The following is an 18,383-nucleotide window of genomic DNA, read 5'->3' as shown; positions in this document are numbered from 1 at the left end:
GTAGAACAAAGTGAATCATCTATATGTGTACATGTATCCCCATATCCCCTCCATCTTGCGCCTCCCTCCCCGCCACTCCCATCCCACCCCTCTAGGTCATCACAGAGCACTGAGCTAAGCTCCCTGTGCTATACAGCAGCCTCTCCTTTGGCTCCTTTATTCTGTTTATTTTTTCTTCGTTCTCACAAATGAGCCATGATACCTGATTCCTGAGAATCAAAATAAACAGGTCTTATGACCTAAAGACCTAAAGGAATGACAACAAACAAAGAGTTGTGTGGAAACATGTCTATATTTTATATATTCACAACCTTCCATAAGTTACGGACACATCTATGTGATACATAATGCTAGAAATGCACACCACTTATATTTTCCTATTGTTCAGTGCTTTCTTCTAGGTTTTTATCACAGAAGGGCATGGAAGGACACCTGCTCGTCCTTCATTATAAGAACAAATAAGTGCATTTCCTTAGAAAGAAAAATAAGTGATGACATGCTTCTGTAACTGTATCAGCTACACTAGACAGTGAACAATAATAAAAAGCCATTATATAAAATAATAAATAATACAGTAAAAGGTAATGCGATAAAATAAACTAAGAGTAAGGAAGAACTAAATGAGATATCCTCCCATTTTAGGAGACCAAATGATTAACAGGGTGGTAATGTTATGACTGACAGATGTCACGCTACTTCTGTATTTATATTCACTCTGTAATAGAAGTTGTTCAGAAAAACAGAAATATGTACAGAAGGTTGCTAAAGTTTCGGCGCTTAGAGCAATTCTGAGGCTTACACCTCACAGTACAGCATCCTGTGCAGAAACGGAAACTAGGGTGAGGCAAATCTGCCGAAAAAGAGGATACTCTTGGTTATCTTGTGCATGATAAAGAAGAGGAAAGGATGGTCCGCCACGAACTGTGGGCCTCCATGGCCAGTTCTCCCTGACATAATGGCCCCAGCGCCAGCAGCTGCTTCAGTGCCCCCCTCGTTCACGTCCACAGAGGCTTGATGGAACACTTCAGACAGAAACAGGTCATTCTTTTCAGACATGCCTAAGAAATTGGCTTGGCCCTGGCTGAAGGCATCATCCATGCCCATGCTCATGAGAATGGACTTGAGTTCATAATGCTCTTCTAATTTGAACCGGGGGACATACACCTCCACATCATCCTCAGCCATGGTGTCTTCGCTGAGCCACTTGTTGAGTTTGTCATAAGTTATTTCACTTTCCAGCTACAAGTCCAAAAGCAAAACCAATGAGTGCTTAGCAGAGAAGGAAAACAACTTCTAATGCTAACAATCAGGGACTTTAACTTCACTATAGCGTGGGTGATATTAAAATTTACTAGTTTGGTAAAAATTTTGCAAGAAAGTAGCATGTATGACATAAGTTTAAGCCTTTGAATGAAAGTGTGAGACCTGGCACTGTTCCTCTCAACCAATTCACATATTTCCATGAGAAACTGCACACCATTTCCCAAGTTGTAGACATCTGCCAAGGTAAGTTTAGCCCCAGAAGTTTAAAACAATGGAAGTTGGAATGCCTTACCAACTCCAGGCCAGTAGAACATTCAGCAATTTCATCTGGAAGCAACAGGAACATACTGACATATCCAGCATAGGGCAGTTCTAGAATCTGGACCATTAGGTCTTCTATGTATCCAATGTTCAGCTTTTCATGCAAGAACATCATCTGTACTTCTTTGCGCTCAGTCTAAAATTATTAAAAAGTAAAATATGAAAGTAGATACTAAGATGTCAAAAGATTTACAATCAGACGTAAAAGAGAATGGGTTCTGCTTTCATTCTGAAGAACTATGTTTCTAAAAATCAACAAAATAAATTATTTGTATACCCTGACAGTGGCTCTGATCTATTTAGCTTTTTCAAAATTATACCCATTAGTAATAAGATGGACAATTATAATTATAATAATACTGAAACGCTTGTTGAGTACCTACGAGGGGCCAAGAACTCTGCAAAATCTTGTTGAATCCTTACAACAATAATTTGAGTTGGATGTTATTATTAATCTAGTTTGACAGGTCAAAAAATGGAATAGAGTCAATCAACTATCCAATGTGCATAACTTATAACTAGCGAATTATGTACAAGTATCAGTGAGTGGTCCCTAACTTTTCTTTCTCTATTTTGTCAAAGGCCCTAAAATATACGTTAAGAAAATCTGTCTCATTGTCTCGTACCAAGTTCACACGGAAAGGATAAAGCCTGTTTAATTTCTTCTGAAATGGAGTTTTCCAATTTCCTTTGAAGTAGACAGCATTCACCAGGACCATCTTGGTCTCTGCATCTATAGAACCTTCAGGTAACAAGTTTGGGATTTTGCCTACAGAAAATATGATATATGTTTAGGTTTCATGATTAAGAACTGTAAAGTTATCATGATTTCTTGAATCTTTTGAGTCACCATCAAACTCAGCATCCACATTTATCAAACTCTGCAGAGATGTTGACCTTCAGGCTTAAGTTTTTCTCTCGATTTACCTAAATCATAAGTAAAACTGAGACCAAATTTCTGAGGTTTGCAAAATCCAAGAGAAAATGAAAAAGTAATGCAATTAAGGTTTAGAATTACTATCAGACTTGGAAAAAAATTTTAAGTTCCTTTTATACTCTTTCTCAAAGTTTTGTAGTTGTATGAAGTTAGTTAATTCGGATGGGAGTGAAAAAGAGTCACTTACGGAACATAATAGTGCCTTTCCACAGTACATATGTCACTAGGGCTCCTTCAAGATCTGGTCTAGACAGTCTATCCATGTGACCCATTCATTGACCCAAAAACAGTTTTTTGGAAGTTGTGCTAGACCTACACCAGGAGTAGCACAGATTCATGAAGTGAGAAAGGAAGACTTGTCCTGGTGGGACTGAGAATATTGGAAGAGAGATTCTAAATCAGTCAGGAAACAATGTGTGATAAGTTCTATAAGAGAGCTAAATAATGCAGAGAACTATGACGTCACAGAGAAGGGAGCAAACAAGTGAGGAGTCAGAGAACGTTCTCAAAAATGATAACATCTGAACGTGATTTTTTTTTTATAGTTGGTTTAAGAGACAGGCCACTTATAGTGAATACCTGCTCTGCAATATTTCAACCACTAAATACATTATTTTATTTAATCCTCACAACTACTCTAGTAGGTATTATTATTGTCATTTTATACAAATGAACATCATAGTAAGAGAGATTAGCAGCCCTCCCAAGGTCGCAATGCTTGTCAGCTGGTCAGAATTCCACCGTCTTCCGTTCCTACTGACAGATATAGGACACGAACAAAAAGGTCACTGTAGTCTGACCAGCTTCAGTATAGTCATTCAGTATTTCTATTCAATATATCCCTCAGGGAATTAAAATTCTGGGTTACCACAGAAATCTATTAGGACTTTATTTAACTCTTTAATGCATATGGAAAAACTAGTATTTGATCCTAACAAATAAAACAGAAATTGTCTCAAATTATTATAAAATTTTCTAAAACAATGAGCCCAAATGACTACTTGGCATTTTGGCAATTCCACTGATTGATTTACAGCCATTCAACACAAATGCTTAAAGAGAAGAGAAATTCTTGCTGTTCTCAAAAAAGCAAGACTTTCATGTGTCTCTTTAATTTTGCAATACCTTTTTACTTTCACTTCTGTTAATCTTCACTTTCTCTGCTTCATTTTTGTCAGTGGTGTGTCAATATTTTACAGCTGTAATTTAAAAATCTAGAAATGAAGAACTAAAGTAGATCAACTATTTTCAGAGAAACAAAACATTTTTAAAAAATTCTATAGAACTTAGTTCATGTGTTTTTTCCACTGTGGTAACGAAAAAACCAAGACACCACATTATGGCTTGAAACAATGTTTTAAACACAGGAGGTAAATGAAAATCCGTTTTTTGCATTAAGTTAGCAAACACTTTAAACATCCAATTGAAGAATTCCAGAATTAGACTAAGGCTCAGAAGAAGAGGGAACCCCAGCTTCACTACTAACAGGTAGTGGGATTTTGGATGGGAATCTAAGGGGAAAAAAAAAAAGGTCATGAAGAACCTAGGGGCAAGATGGGAATAAAGACACAGACCTACTAGGGAATGGACTTGATGATATGGGGAGGGGGAAGGGTAAGCTGTGACAAAGTGAGAGAGTGGCATGGACATATATACACTACCAAACGTAAAATAGATAGCTAGTGGGAAGCAGCCGCATAGCACAGGGAGATCAGCTTGTACTTTGTGACCACCTAGAGGGGTGGGATAGGGAGGGCGGGAGGGAGGGAGACGCAAGAGGGAAGAGGTATGGGAACATATGTGTATGTATAACTGATTCACTTTGTTATAAAGCAGAAACTAACACACCATTGTAAAGCAATTATCCTCCAATAAAGATGTTAAAAGAATAAAATAAATTTTTAAAAATTAAAAAAAAGAAACAACAAAGAATTAAGGACATGCATTACAAAGGTAGAAGTAGCTTAGACAATCCAGGAGAGATGAAGCAGGGACCAAAAGAACTTGACAACATACTGACTCTGAATGGTGAAACAGAAGAAAGAGTTAAAATTTGATGATCCCTCCTTTTTCCATTGCTAGTATTCTCACACCAATTACTCATTTGAAGGTCACGCCTTTTTTCTTTGTTTTTGTCCACAGTAGACACAGAGTCACAATTATTTCAATACTGGTATGCCCTATGTTAGAAAAGAGCTGTCTCCTCTTATATTCTATTCTAAGGTAATATCCAAAATCAGATTATTTAAATACTGAATATATGTCTTCTATTAGTAGACCTCAATTATTTTTTTCTCACTTAAAACACCATGTGGCTCAACAAGAATCAGGTTACATTAATCAAAATAACTAAGGTTGGGAGTAAGGGCTAAGGATGGTTTTCTAAAAACTGCATAAGAGCTTTCTAAGTGGAAAGAAGAGCAGAAACTACTTCCTTGGTTTTACCTTTGGTTTGAGTCTTGACCCAGGAATTAATCTTTTTTCTGGCATCTTCTGCACGTTCTAGGAAGTCAACTGCCTGGGGTTCTGTAGAGTAATATTTCTTGGAGAGCTGCATGTATCCCTTTAAAGCAAAAAAAAAAAAAAGACAAAGTTTACATAGAATATATACTGAACAAGCCTTGGTGTGATTATAAATTACAGGCTTCCTGTCAAGACTGGGGAGCCTGAGGTAGGGGTAGGGGTGGAGGTTGGCTAGGGGGGCTGATTATATGTGTTCTCTTGACCTCCACCCCCAACTCCAGTCCCAATTCTATTTGCTGTCCTGCACGCTTTGCATTATGACCACTGGGTACAAGGGGAGAAGTTGGGTGTGGGGATAGAGGCTCTGGAAATCAGCTGTGCTCTTCCTGACTTACGACTCATAGGTGGGAATTTTGCAGCAGGGAGAGAAAGCACCCACAGAGGGAGCATAGGGATAGCTGTGTTGGATAGTGTCCAATGGCCTTAGGGAGTCTAAGGGAACCCATGTGGAATTCTGACTCTCTCAGCATGAATAAGAGAGAACAGCTTTAAAACTGAGCTCCTTGTAAGTTTGGGGCCCTGCCATTTAAATCGCACGTTTCACTTACTTCCCTGAATCTTGCAGACTTATCGCGAAACAGCTTATTGGCACTTTCCAATAAATACTCCCCTGTGGACGTGTTCATGGCGGAGCTGAGAGAACGGAAGGATGAATGGATTGTGTCTGCAGCTTGTGCCTTAAACAGAAAGGAGAGACTCTCTTTATGTAACTCAAGACTCCTAAACAAGATATTTCTTAAGCAATGGTATTTTTTCCAGTACGTCAATAAAATGCTGTATTAAAGTATACTTTTTTCTGGCACTTTAGAGGAATCTCTGAGGAAATATTGTTGATATGGATAATATCAGATAATTTTCTTATTTGTTTCAGATTTTACTGTGCCTATGGATTGGATTGAACCATGAAGTAACAAAGATCCTAGAAGAAAGTCAGGCTCCTTTTACAGTCTCCTGAACTACAAAGTCTGTAAGCAATTTTTATTATATTAAAATGTTGCCTTAGAAGTGTTCTTTAAAAAGTTCATATAACTTCTGCAAGTACCGTTTTATAATTAAGGGGTAGTCTGTGAAGTGGAAAATCTGGGTTTTAGAAAGCAGGAAATTGAGGGAAATTCCAATCCCCAACCTGAAGTTTGTAAGCAGGATGACACAAACAGGGCTTAGTCACAGCAGCGCCTGGGTGAAGCAGAGGTCAGAGCCCTGCAGCTGGACTGCTGTCCATTCAGACCTGGCAGCATCTCCATATTGAAGGGGCCCTCTTCCCCGCCAAAGTCCATGACTCCCTGGCTGACAGGCAGATGGAGCATCAGGATTCCCAAGAAGAAAGCTATGTGGGGTATCTCCCCAGAACCCAACTCAGGAGTCTGATCGTGGAAGTTGTTTACCCATAGGAGCGCGTCTACGCCCAGCTCCTACAATGTAGCTGGATAGCTGGTGTTTAAGAAAATGGAGTATTGGGAAAAGAAATGACTACGTGAGATAGATTAGCTGAAGAGATTAGATAGATAGATAGATAGATGATAGATAGTAGGTAGATAGATAGATGATAGGTAGATAGATAGATAGATAGATAGATCACAGGAGATAGAAGGGGAGGACATAAAGGATATTTGAGGGTCAGTGACCTTTCATGAAGTCACCAAGCCTGGCCTTCTCCATTCCTCAATTACTTGTCAGCCCTTACTCTGGAAATCTGCATCTATGCATATGTATTCTAGGAGTCTCTACAATGGCATTAGAATAAATTATACATCCCCAACTAATGGCAGAGTGGGGTGATAGAATTTAGAAATAGTCTTGGCCTGGAAGTCGTGAAGTCTGGATTCTACCCTGGCTCTGCCCTTACTTATCAGAGTAGGATATTTACTCAAGGACTGTGAGCCTAATTTTTCTTTCTATGAAGGAGGGACGTTGTACTAGGTTCCTTCCCTGTCTAATACTGTGATTTTTAGACAAGAATATTCTGGAAATAAAATACAAAAGAAATAGAAATGGATGAGTCAGATACCTGCAGAATAGCATCAGGATAAGTGCCCCTCTGGATCTTCTGTGTGAATTCACAACTGGTGAAGATCTCTTGGGTGTCTGGGGCGACTTTGTGGTCTCCACCTTTGTTAAACTGAAGCACCTACAATTGGAATTCCAGAGAATTGGGTACATTTTCCTGCTGCATTACGTAACTTTTAAACCAATGGCTCTCAAGCTCCTCTTAGTGGTCCTGCTCTCGTTTCCTGCCTTTGTGTATGGTAACAAGCATAGATGCTCTTCATATGTAACATGTGTCAGCCAGCGGAAGTGTCCTTCACAGGACTCAGCACGAACTATTTTATACTAATTCATATGCTTGCCATTCTGACGGCAAATTGTTATGATGAGATGATTTATAGCCTCTAAATTATCTAAATTATAACCCAACCCATAAGTTGCCTTGAAAACATGCCAGTATTCTGAAGGAAGCAATAAGGTTAACTCCCAACCTTGTATCTCTCTATTCAGTGGCCTTATATATTACACACTTCTAACCTGTCAAAAACTACAAGCCACAGCTAGCTTAAACATGAAAGCAGGTCGCTCAATATTACAGGGATCACCTAAAATATTTGCGCATACCTTATTTACACATAAAGAATTCCCACACGTCTGTCCATGTGGGGGCAAATGGCAGAGGTAAGATGACAATATGAATCTCTTTATGTTGTCAGTGGCAGATCAGAATAACAGTGAAGCTGGTAGGTGCACACTGGCCCCGGGAGGGCCCTCAGGTCCCCTCCCCCAAACTGGAACCTTCCCAGCCTGGCTCAGCCAGTCTCAGCACCCCCGAGCCTGGCCCTGCTACCCACCCACTCCCACCTCCAACATCCTTTGGGTCCCATCCCCGTGGGGTCCCAGGTGAGGTAGACGTTCTGCTAAGGAAGGAAAGGTAGGCTTGTCCAGCAGGTGGTGAATCTCTAGGCTGGAAGGAGAGGTGTTAGGATTTGTGGGGTCTCTCTCTGCTCTTCAGATCACACATTATGAGTCTTACCTAATACTCTTTGAAAAGAAGTGGTCTGACTCTGCTGCCACGTAAGGGAAGAATATTTCATGTAACAGATTCTCCGGTTGTCCTCCCTTTTAAGGAGATTGATGGGGTCTTGGAGCTAGCACTAAAGGCCTCCCGAGTCACTGTGAGAGTCGCTGCAGGAGGGGGGATGTGAGGTGACCCGGGCCATGCTGAGGGATGCACCCTGCCCAGAGAGGCGGCTCAGCCTGGGCAGGTCCGTGGCCCTACCCTAAAGAGAAGAGTTGGTAACAGTATAACTGCTGATCTCACATCGCTTGTGCTTTGTAAGAGTTTATCCCTTCTACGCATTCCTTTATTCCATTACAACTATGTCACCTTTACCAGCTATATCAATTCCCAACTGTGTGGCCTCTTCTTGCCCTAAATTTCTCATTTCTATGAAAGGACTATGGTAATCAGAGCACCTGCCTCACAGGATTTTGTATTCTGTGGGTAAACTATAAAACATTCTTAGAAAGGTTCCTGGCCAGGGCACTATAAGTGTCAGCTATGATAACTTTTAGTTCTAACACGTGCTTCTCCTATTCTTTCTAATCTTCACACCCATCTTGCCGGCTATGCATTTTCATTCTCCTTTTAAAAATATGAAAACTGGGCTTCCCTGGTGGTGCAGTGGTTGAGAGTCCGCCTGCTGATGCAGGGGACACGGGTTCGTGCCCTGGTCTGGGAAGATCCCACGTGCCGCGGAGCGGCTGGGCCCGTGAGCCATGGCCGCTGAGCCTGCGCGTCCGGAGCCTGTGCTCCGCAACGGGAGAGGCCACAACAGTGAGAGGCCCGCGTACCACAAGAAAAAAAAGAAAGAAAACTGAGGCTCAGAGAGTTGAAATGCCTTCCCTCACACACCTGGTAAATGGCAAAGTTACCACCCAAACACAGGCAGGCCTGTCCCCAAAATCCCTGCTTCCTCCTCCAAGCAAAGAGCTTCTCCTCGTTTTTTAGTAGGGAATTAACCAAATTTGTCTTTGAATTTTAAAATCTGCCCATGCAGCACAGTTACAAGAAAACTATATAAACCCCTTGTCCCATGTGCTGAAAGCACTTGCCAAACACAGAAAAGCTGTGTTGTGTCGAGTGACCAATAAGTTAATTTTCCTTTTGTATCAAAATCACGTTTTTTACTTTACGTACCTAGAGCACTTCATTTGGCATTTGTCCTCAAAGAAACATTGCTTCTGATGCCTTTATATCTAAAAAATGAAGACCCTGATGTTTTCTAAAGTTTTTAATAGAGTTCACTGCGCTTATTCTTTTCAAGGCAGAGAAAATAGAGGGAAGGAGTTTTGCAAAATGTTGCTGCTCTCAGATGTGAGCAACTGGGTTTTGTTGTAAGTCTTGATGCTTAAACTGCCACAAACGCAGGGAGTGACACTTCCATCCCTTTTCCTGCTGCAGTGAGATAGGCCAACACTCTCTGTGGGCCACTCCAAACAAGGCCCATCTTAAATGGGTCACTGTGTACCTGGAAGGAGGTATCCATCTATCTATATGCACACACTCAGGTGCCGTTCTCCTGGGAAAGTCAAAAGTAGCCAGCAGCATTTTGGCGTGGCTGAAAACAGAGTCCGTGTTGGTGAGAAACCAGAGCCTGTACTTAAAGCATTCAATTTTAATGTTTGTACATATGGGAATAGGAAAGAATTTTAATTATATATTACTTTGTCTGGTCACTGACCTGGGAAATACAGGATCATGTGAATTTTAATGGTGCTGAATTCATCCCATAGGACCATTGCCATGTACAGTTGAAGTAGTTCAATATATTTCCATGGCCCCAGACTTAGTGAAAGGGTCCCCTGACTGAGCTGGTGTCAGCTTCCTTCACCAAGGAAGGAAGCCAGTGGCCTTAACAGAAATAGCTCACAATGCTGTCCCACACCCTGTCCTTGACTTTGAGGACTGGCCATCACGTCAGCCCCATTTTGTTGACGTGAACTCATGGGGTTGAGAATGTTGGCTGAGGTCCTCTGAAGTCACACTGCTCTCTGTGCATCTCCCAGAGTGCGGAGATCACGGGTCTGGGATATCTTTTCCCTTGGTGACACTCTCTTAAAACCACTGGAAGGAATTCTTTACATGAATGGAAGGAACCTGAGCTAGGAGGGCAGAAACCAGAAGAAGCCCTGGGAAAAGTGCTTCATTCCCACTGCCACTCTCCCCACTGTGTTAAATGACACTTGTCTTAAAACCAATAGAGACAAAGCTTGCAAATACTTTGAAAAATATAAGCATTTATACTATCAAATATAAGACGTTGTCACTATTAACCCTTTCTAACCTTGCAGGATAAGAAATTCTGGTCCGATTTCTGCTATGTCCACCACTGAGGGTGTTTGTGGTTTGGCTGTTTTATAGATTTGAATCTAAGGAACTTGTGTTGTAATGGCTTGTGATGATTGCTGACCTTGTTAGAGTCAAGATGTCTCAGACATGTAATCAGAGCAATTCTACAATTCAGTTCAGGAATCATTCTGTTCTAATTTGGAACTTTAACAGAAACTTACTTTGGCCATCTGGTCTGCAGTGTTGCCCCTGGCACCCAGGTAGATCATGGCCATGGTGGAGGAGATGCTCCATGGAGAGAAGAAGAGATTCTGGGTGGCAGCACTTGTATTTGCCAGATGGCTGAAGAAACTGAGGGCAAAGATTGTGTTTGCCTTGTAAAGTTCTTCCATTGTTTCAATCTAGAAGGAAAGTGAGGGGAAAAAAATAAACAGCTCTAAAAGATGACTCAACATTTTGAGTGATGTCAGCAGAGTAATACAGGCTGTACCCTGCATGGGGCAGGGGTTCCCTCTCTGTTCTCCTTTCATCCAAGAGCATGAGGTAGAGTAGGGACAGCATCATCGTGATCCTGGGACCTGTGCAGCCACAAAGGGTCCCACACTCGGTACAATGCACTGCTCCCACAACCTTGCAATTCTTAATAATTTTAAACAAAGGGCCCTGCATTTTCCTTTGCACTGGCTACTGCAAATCACGTAGCCAATCCTGAGATAGAGGGAGCAGTCATGTGATGAGCAGTGACACTCTACATCATAATAATGATAATAACAACAATAACAATAAATAGCCTTTATCGAAATCTTACTGTACAACAGATGCTGTTTTAAACATCTCACCTGTAGTAACCAGTTAATCTTTATGGAAACCCTATGAGGAAGGCATTGCTATTCCTGTTTTACAAAGGAAGAAACTACTGCCCAGAGAGAAGAAGAAAAGTGACCAGTGTCACTCGACTATAAGGGGAAGGACTGGAAATTGAAGGTGGTAGGTGGGTAGCCAGCCTCCAGGGTCATGTTCTCAGCCTCTGTGTTGTACCCACAGATACACACCACACACACACACACACACACACACCCCACAGGCAAATACATGCATATTCACATGTATGCCACGTGCATATACACTCTGATTGGCGCCAATGGAGATGGTCAAACTTCTTTCAAATTCCTTGCTTCCAGAAGTGACCTAGACTCACCGTTTGAGAGTGGGCATTTTTACACAGCCCTACCTCGCATACCTGCACCCCTCCACTCACACACACCATAGCCTTTCTACCAAAGCAACCCCTGAGCTGAGCAGTTCATTACTGGGAGAGCTGGAAAGGCCCCCTCCTCCCACCATCCCTAGTAGGGAAGTCAATGCCAGGTCCCATTGCAGGGGTGGTCCTGGGGCTATAGAACACACACACACACACACACACACACACACACACACACCCCATCCACCATCTGAAGATAAATAACAGACACGCCCTCCATGACCTAAGGCTCTGCATGCAGCCAAACGCTTGGACACACCTGTTGATTCTGGCCGACAAACTGTATCTTATGCTTTCGTAGCGGCTTAAAACACACCCTGCAATTACCAAAATCTATAAATACACCAAGCGACGCTGACGCTCATCATCCTACAGGAAACCTTCTTGTGACAGTGGCTGGGGAGCTGCCCCATGCCCCATGAGGCGCGTCCTGCAGCTCTTTAGGCTTGGACTCACTCAGCAGGGCCTCCCAGGCTCACATCACCCTAATCCATGGGTGTTTTATGTGAACACTTGGTTCACCAACATTTCTTTTGAAGAAAGTGATTGCAATTTGAGTCAAAATTTCTTATGGGAAATACCACTCAATTGTATTTTTTCAAGACAAAATAGTAAATTAGGTAAAACTTGTCCCCAGAACTCTCTCATGTCTTCTTGTCTCCTTTAATATTTAATATTCATGGGATCTGTATGAGGTAGATATTAGGATCTTTACTGTATAGGTTACATCCTGATGTCCAGAGAGGGTAAGCAACTTGTATAAGGTCACAGAGTTTGTATGTAATGGTGCAGGTCTGCTTCAGAAACCCACTCTGTCCAGTGTCGCTCACTGCTTTACTTGCTGGTGTTTAACCTCACTGCTGTGTGTAGGAGTTTAGGCCAGTTACTAGTTAGAGAAATGCTAGAAAGAGGAGATAAAAAGAGGAAGGAAGCAAGTTTGTAATACTCCTAGAAGGCTTATTAAGTTAAAAAACTAAAATCACTATTTTTTTCTCTTGCTTCATCACTGAGATTAGATTACCTTGGGTGGCTCAGAAATTTGTTTTCTCTTCCTTCTACAATTTAAAATCATCTTTATGATGAATTAGTCCTGGGTAGACCTTTTTTTGTAAATTATCTCAGTAACGTTTCAGAAACAAACTGAGAATAATATAAATAAATATTTCTCTATTGTGTGAAAAAATAAATAAGGGATCAGAGCCAGAAAAATCAATGGAGGCCTCTCCTATACCTAATTCTTTAAAACGACCTCCATAGTCTGTCACTTTGACACTAACAAACTTTAAGTGTCAAGACAAACTATCAGAGAGGGTTTTAATGCCACGTTAGGATTTCAGTTGGCTGTATAAAAAAATAAAAAATAAATTAGGACAGAATTACATCATCCCAGATGCATGTACTTCTTTTAAAAGTAGTCTAAATTTTATCTTTAAGGTCAGGTACAATTAACTGCATTTAACATAAAAAATAATATGTGTTGTCTATATTGCAGTTACCAAATTCCTTCGGCCTCACTGCTTTATTTAACTTGCATAATTGCTTGCCCACTAAACCTAGTAATTCCTATTATAGCAATGAAAATATGAAGATGTTGATTGCACAGCTGGTTTCAAAGCCTAGATTGAATCTCAGCCTTCTGATTCCAACTCTAGCGCTTTTCCTACAGACCTTTCAAATAAGGTTTGAGAAGTTTATATTTTTAGATATATATATATATATATATATATATATATATATATAGTGTCTTCTGATTCTCTAACAAATCCACACCTTACATTTAGGTGAGAGTCTGCCTAAGACCATGTGAAACTGAATCACTGAGTGACATCAGATAGCATAACCTCTTAGGTAGCACCTGTTGTGAATTTCTTAACACCAGAGTTACACAACTTTATCAGCTTCCGGAGGTTATATTCCTAATCAACATTGAATATTCTCTTTAGAAGAACAAATGGATGAAAAGCATATGTGGGGCTGGGCTCCACGATGTCTGTGTCCGTTCCTGTAAAACAAGTTGACAGATGTGCCGCTGAAACTTGGCACAGGTGACAAAGAACTTGGGAGGTGCTGCCAGAGCCACTACAACAGTTGCTGTGCTCGTTGGCATCGCAGGTTAGATTTCAGTTTGCTGTAGCATTTTAAATAATTTTTTTTGCAACGACACAGTGCAGATATTCTGAAATTGACCACAAAAATTAATGAGAACACAGAGAAAACAATAACTTCAAGGAAATTTCCCTTTCAAATTACCAACTTCTCCCCCCACAAAAGTAAAGACATTTTCTGATATTTGATGGCTTTCATCATGAGTAATTGTTTGTCTATGGGGTATTAAATGATTTATTACTATTACTGAACTATTACTTCAGTCAATCCAGCAACTAATTTGGCTGATTTTTCCCCTCTCACTAGATTGACTGATTATTGAACTAAATTCAATAAAGGTATTTTGGTATTGAACTGACCCAACCCAGCTTCCTGCTTAATTTCTGATTGTTTTAGATTAAAAACTGAGTCATCTTTTTTGCCTTTATTATATGTATACACAATTTATAGATTACTTTCAGTTGCTAAATTAATACATTTTAATTGGTCTAGCTATTCTCATCAAATTCAGTGCCAAACACTAACTAGTAAAGAATATACACATTCTAAGCTGTTTGGTAAAATTGACATCACAACCTAAATGTACCTTTTGGTTTGATGAATGTTACATAGGCCTTTGCTGGCCTCTGAGATTTAAGATTAGGTCTTGCTATAAATTTAATTCAAATCTAGAACTAAAATATTCTCAAACAAACAACAAAACAAGAAAACACCAGTAAATTTTCACCCATCTTCTAAAAACATCCCACATTTTAATTTTCATTATATTAATAATACCAGTGTGCAAAATAAAACCATATTTCATAGAGATAGACATGGAAATGACTGAAATACCTGGTTATTCTCTGTCTGACAAGAAACGGTCCTCTGAGAATTGTTAAGAGTTCAGGCATGGCGATGACTGGTTTTATAAAGCTCTGCCCCTCCCACAGAGCATTTTCTTCTCTCTCTTTCTAATCTGTATCCTTTGAGTGAGTCAACATTTTACTCAGAAACACATCGTTAGGATAGAATTGCTTGTTTGCTAAGGCATCATTTAAGAAATTTGTTGGGAGGATGACGTCATTCAGAAACTTAAGAATTTGGCAATATCTACACATGCCTGTAAAAACTAGCTAAAACCTGTCAGTTCCTGTTTGTTCTTGTTCTCATAGTACGAAATTGTTGTTTGGTACTTGTCCTCATAGTACCAAATTCTGCAACATCCCTTCTATCTTTTGACAAGGGTGGCCTGGGAGCTCTTTGCAATACTTAAATCCTTTCTCTTCTGAATCTAAGCCTCCCACACGCAACGCTTTGGGAATGGAAAGAAAAAAAATACCACTTTCCTTCCTTATAAATTCTCTATTTTAAACCGTCTTACATTTTCTCAAGCTATAATTTCCTGTGTAATTCTGGGTTCCACCCTAATATCCTGTCACAAACCACACCCAAAGAACTTCTCATTTGCCCTTCTTTAGAACATAGATCTTATGTTTAAACAATGAAAATCCACTTGTACTTAAAGTTGATTTTTAACTCTATAAATTATAGGTGTTAAGTGGAATATGTGATGTCGAAAACATGATTCAGAAAATTCACTAGATTTTTAGATACAACCAAAGGAATTTGAGGAGTAAAAATAAATAAAAGGTGTGCATAATGAGATAGAATCTGAGTCTGAAAATGTTTATATTGTTAGAGCTTATTGAAAAGTGTTTGCAACACATTGTAAAGATGGCTTCTCTACACTTTACTTTTATTTTCTTGAAGTAGAGTTGATTTACAATGTTCTGCCAGTCTCTGCTGTACAGCAAAGTGACTCAGTTTTACACATACACACATTCTTTTTTTTTTTTTTTTTTTTGCGGTACGCGGGCCTCTCACTGTTGCGGCCTCTCCCGTTGCGGAGCACAAGCTCCGGACGCGCAGGCTCAGCGGCCACGGCTCACGTGCCCGCGGCATGTGGGATCTTCCCGGACTGGGGCACGAACCCGTGTCCCCTGCATCGGCAGGCAGACTCTCAACCAGTGCGCCACCAGGGAAGCCCACACACATTCTTTTTTTTAATATTCTTTGACATTATGGTTTATCCCAGGAGATTGGATATAGTCCCCTGTGCTATAGAGTAGGACCTTGTTGTTTATCCATTCTCAGTGTAATAGTTTGCATCTACCAACCCCAAATTCCCAGTCCATCCCTCTCCCTCCCCACTTGCCCTTAGCAACCACAAGTCTGTTCTCTATGTCTGTGAGTCTGTTTCTCTTTCATAGGATAGGTTCATTTGTGCCATATTTTAGGTTCCACATATAAGTGATATCATATGGTATTTGTCTTTCTCTTTCTGACTTACTTCACTTAGTATGATAATCTCTAGTTGCACACTTTACTTTTATGCATAGCAAATCCTCATAGGGATAGAGATGAAAAGAAGTAAAAGCACCATGCTTCTTCTCGGCTGGTGTGGCAAGCTCCATGTCTATGCTTGAAGAGCTGAGTTGACAGTCTGGAGTGTCTGCAAAACCAAGCCTGTGGGGCTTCCCTGGTGGCGCAGTGGTTGAGAGTCCTCCTGCCGATGCAGGCGACACAGGTTCATGCCCCGGTCCGGGAAGATCTCACATGCCGCGGAGTGGCTGGGCCTGTGAGCCATGGCCGCTGAGCCTGCGCGTCCGGAGCCTGTGCTCCGCAACGGGAGAGGCCACAACAGTGAGAGGCCCGCGTACCGCAAAAAAAAAAAAAAAAAACCAAGCCTGTGGGTCTGAGCCCTGTGTGGGCATCTTAGCTTGACCCTGGTCCATGAGCCAGATTTATCCTTACCTCGTCTTGCTAACGTGAGTCTCTGGTCAAAAAGGAGTGAGTTGACTTACCCCAAACCCCTCATTATTATTAAAGGGACAATGAGATAGGTGCATTCTTCAGAACATGTATGTGGCAGTCAAAAGCCAAATTATTCGATTTATTAATTTCTGGAAGGTCTCAGGTCACATAAAGAAAAAGAACTGGAATTCCACCTCAACAGTGACCTTTCAACTCCCAGCTTCTTCCGTTAGACCGAAGAAACCTTTCAGGCAGCCACTGACCCTTTTATAAGTTTTCACATCCCTTGGCACTCAGCCAGTTCTCTGTCTCAGTGAGTTCAGTAGATGCTATTGCTTTGTGGTCTAGGTCTCTCTCCCTTTTCGGTCTCAGTCCGCTGGAGGGCCCCCTCTGGCAATGTAACCAATTTGTTCAACCATTTTTTAACCACACATAGGCAGCACAGCAGTCTGCTAAGCCAATAGTGAACATACCTAGAACTTTAGCCACCCTTATCCCCACTGATCCAAATCTGTGAGGTTTGATTCACACCCCATAGCATCCATGAAATCCAGTCTGACTTCTACAAACCTCAGTGAACTCCTGCCACGTAGAACCGCACCACTTAGAGTTGAACTTGCAACATAATAATGATTATTAGTTAGTTAATAAATTGTATGTGTTCTAGCTATTTCATCCAGGCTGGGCTTCTGTCACTAACTAGATGATACTGTATACTTAATTCCCTTTTAGCAGCAAGAACAGTGCTGAGCATCAAGTGGGTACTAAATATTTTTTGATGAATAAGATTCGAAAACTCTCTAGAAAGACTTTAAAGTGTGGTGAGCAAAGATGTGGATTCTGAGAGGCTCAGAAAGATCTGATTTGAAACCTCTTTCTGCCATTTAGTAGTTGCATAATCTTGCACAAATTCCTCAGCTCCTCTGAGCTTTAATTTCCTAATATGCTGTGTGGCTGGTACTGTTTGTTGCCTATGCAAGAGCAATCCATTCTTGCTGTCCTTCTTCCTGATTTTTAGTATTATTCAGAGATTTCTTGATCTTGGGAAGAAGGACCTCATTGCTGGTCTAGGGGGTGGATAGATAGCCCAGTTCTGGTCAATGAGATGTGGGAGAAGTCTGCTGGGAAATGTTTGGGGAAATTTTTCCTTCCTGGTAAGAGGAGATATGCAAAGAGAACTTCCTATCCTACACCCCCTCCTCCTACCCGACTTTGAGCAGGGCTGTGTGAGGATGTGATGCCAGGAAATGTTACAGCCACATCACACCCATGCGGAAAGCCGAAAAGACTTGCGGAGATGCCAAAGCAGAGCCCAGACATCAGAGAGTTGCTAAGCCAACGCTGGAAACCACCTACCTCCAATTTTTGTTCCTGTTGTTATAATTACATTAGATAATAAATAAGTCTGTATTGTTTAGGCATTGTTAGACAGATTGGGTCCTCTGTCATTTGCAGCCAAAAGCATTCCTAAAAGACACAGACTTTTGTGAAGAATGGATGAGATAATGTCTGCCAAGTACTTAGCATATTATCCTTCATATGGCAAGTGCTCCATAGTGTTAGCTGTTGTAACAGAGCGCCCAGGTGTGGGAGTTGCTGCCCTGCCTCAAATAGAGCAATTTTATGAGCTCAGCATCCGAAGAAAAGACATTCACATATCAAACAATTAGAGAAAGTTGTAAAAGGCAATAAATGATTCAGAGCTAAATTGAATGGCGCCAAAGGTAGGAAGTGTCATAGGGAGGAGGGGAAAGGATTGAAAAGGTGTGTTAGGACCTCAAGGAAAGGGTTGAGATAAATGAAAATTTGACGATTGAAAAGGGAAGGCACTAAAA

At 40.9% G+C, this 18,383-nt stretch overlaps 1 protein-coding gene across 7 annotated transcripts; it reads right to left on the bottom strand.

Annotated features, from left to right (window-relative positions):
• Positions 1–273: 273 nt before the first annotated feature.
• On the bottom strand, positions 274–14,742 carry LOC111180196 (plasminogen activator inhibitor 2). 7 transcript variants are annotated; one of them, XM_089895289.1, is made up of 8 exons: positions 11,906–14,722; positions 10,607–10,786; positions 7,053–7,172; positions 5,593–5,721; positions 4,967–5,084; positions 2,211–2,353; positions 1,556–1,720; positions 274–1,239 (listed from the first exon to the last, which is right to left on the bottom strand). In XM_089895289.1, the coding sequence occupies exons 2-8, from the start codon at positions 10,775–10,777 to the stop codon at positions 835–837; spliced, it is 1,251 nt and encodes a 416-aa protein (XP_089751415.1). In that variant the 5' UTR covers positions 10,778–10,786; positions 11,906–14,722; the 3' UTR covers positions 274–834. The 7 variants fall into 7 exon arrangements, with proteins under 7 accessions (XP_089751415.1, XP_089751416.1, XP_089751414.1 ...); XM_089895290.1 differs by having other exon boundaries at positions 12,362–14,722; XM_089895288.1 differs by having other exon boundaries at positions 10,607–13,822; positions 14,587–14,721.
• Between the last annotated feature and the right edge of the window lie 3,641 nt (positions 14,743–18,383).

Source organism: Delphinapterus leucas, chromosome 14, assembly GCF_059928025.1.
Source record: "Delphinapterus leucas isolate spDelLeu-1000000601 "Yukka" chromosome 14, BTC_Dleu_Yukka2, whole genome shotgun sequence".
Taxonomy (NCBI): Eukaryota; Metazoa; Chordata; class Mammalia; order Artiodactyla; family Monodontidae; genus Delphinapterus; species Delphinapterus leucas.
This window is presented reverse-complemented; position numbering and strand designations above follow the sequence as displayed.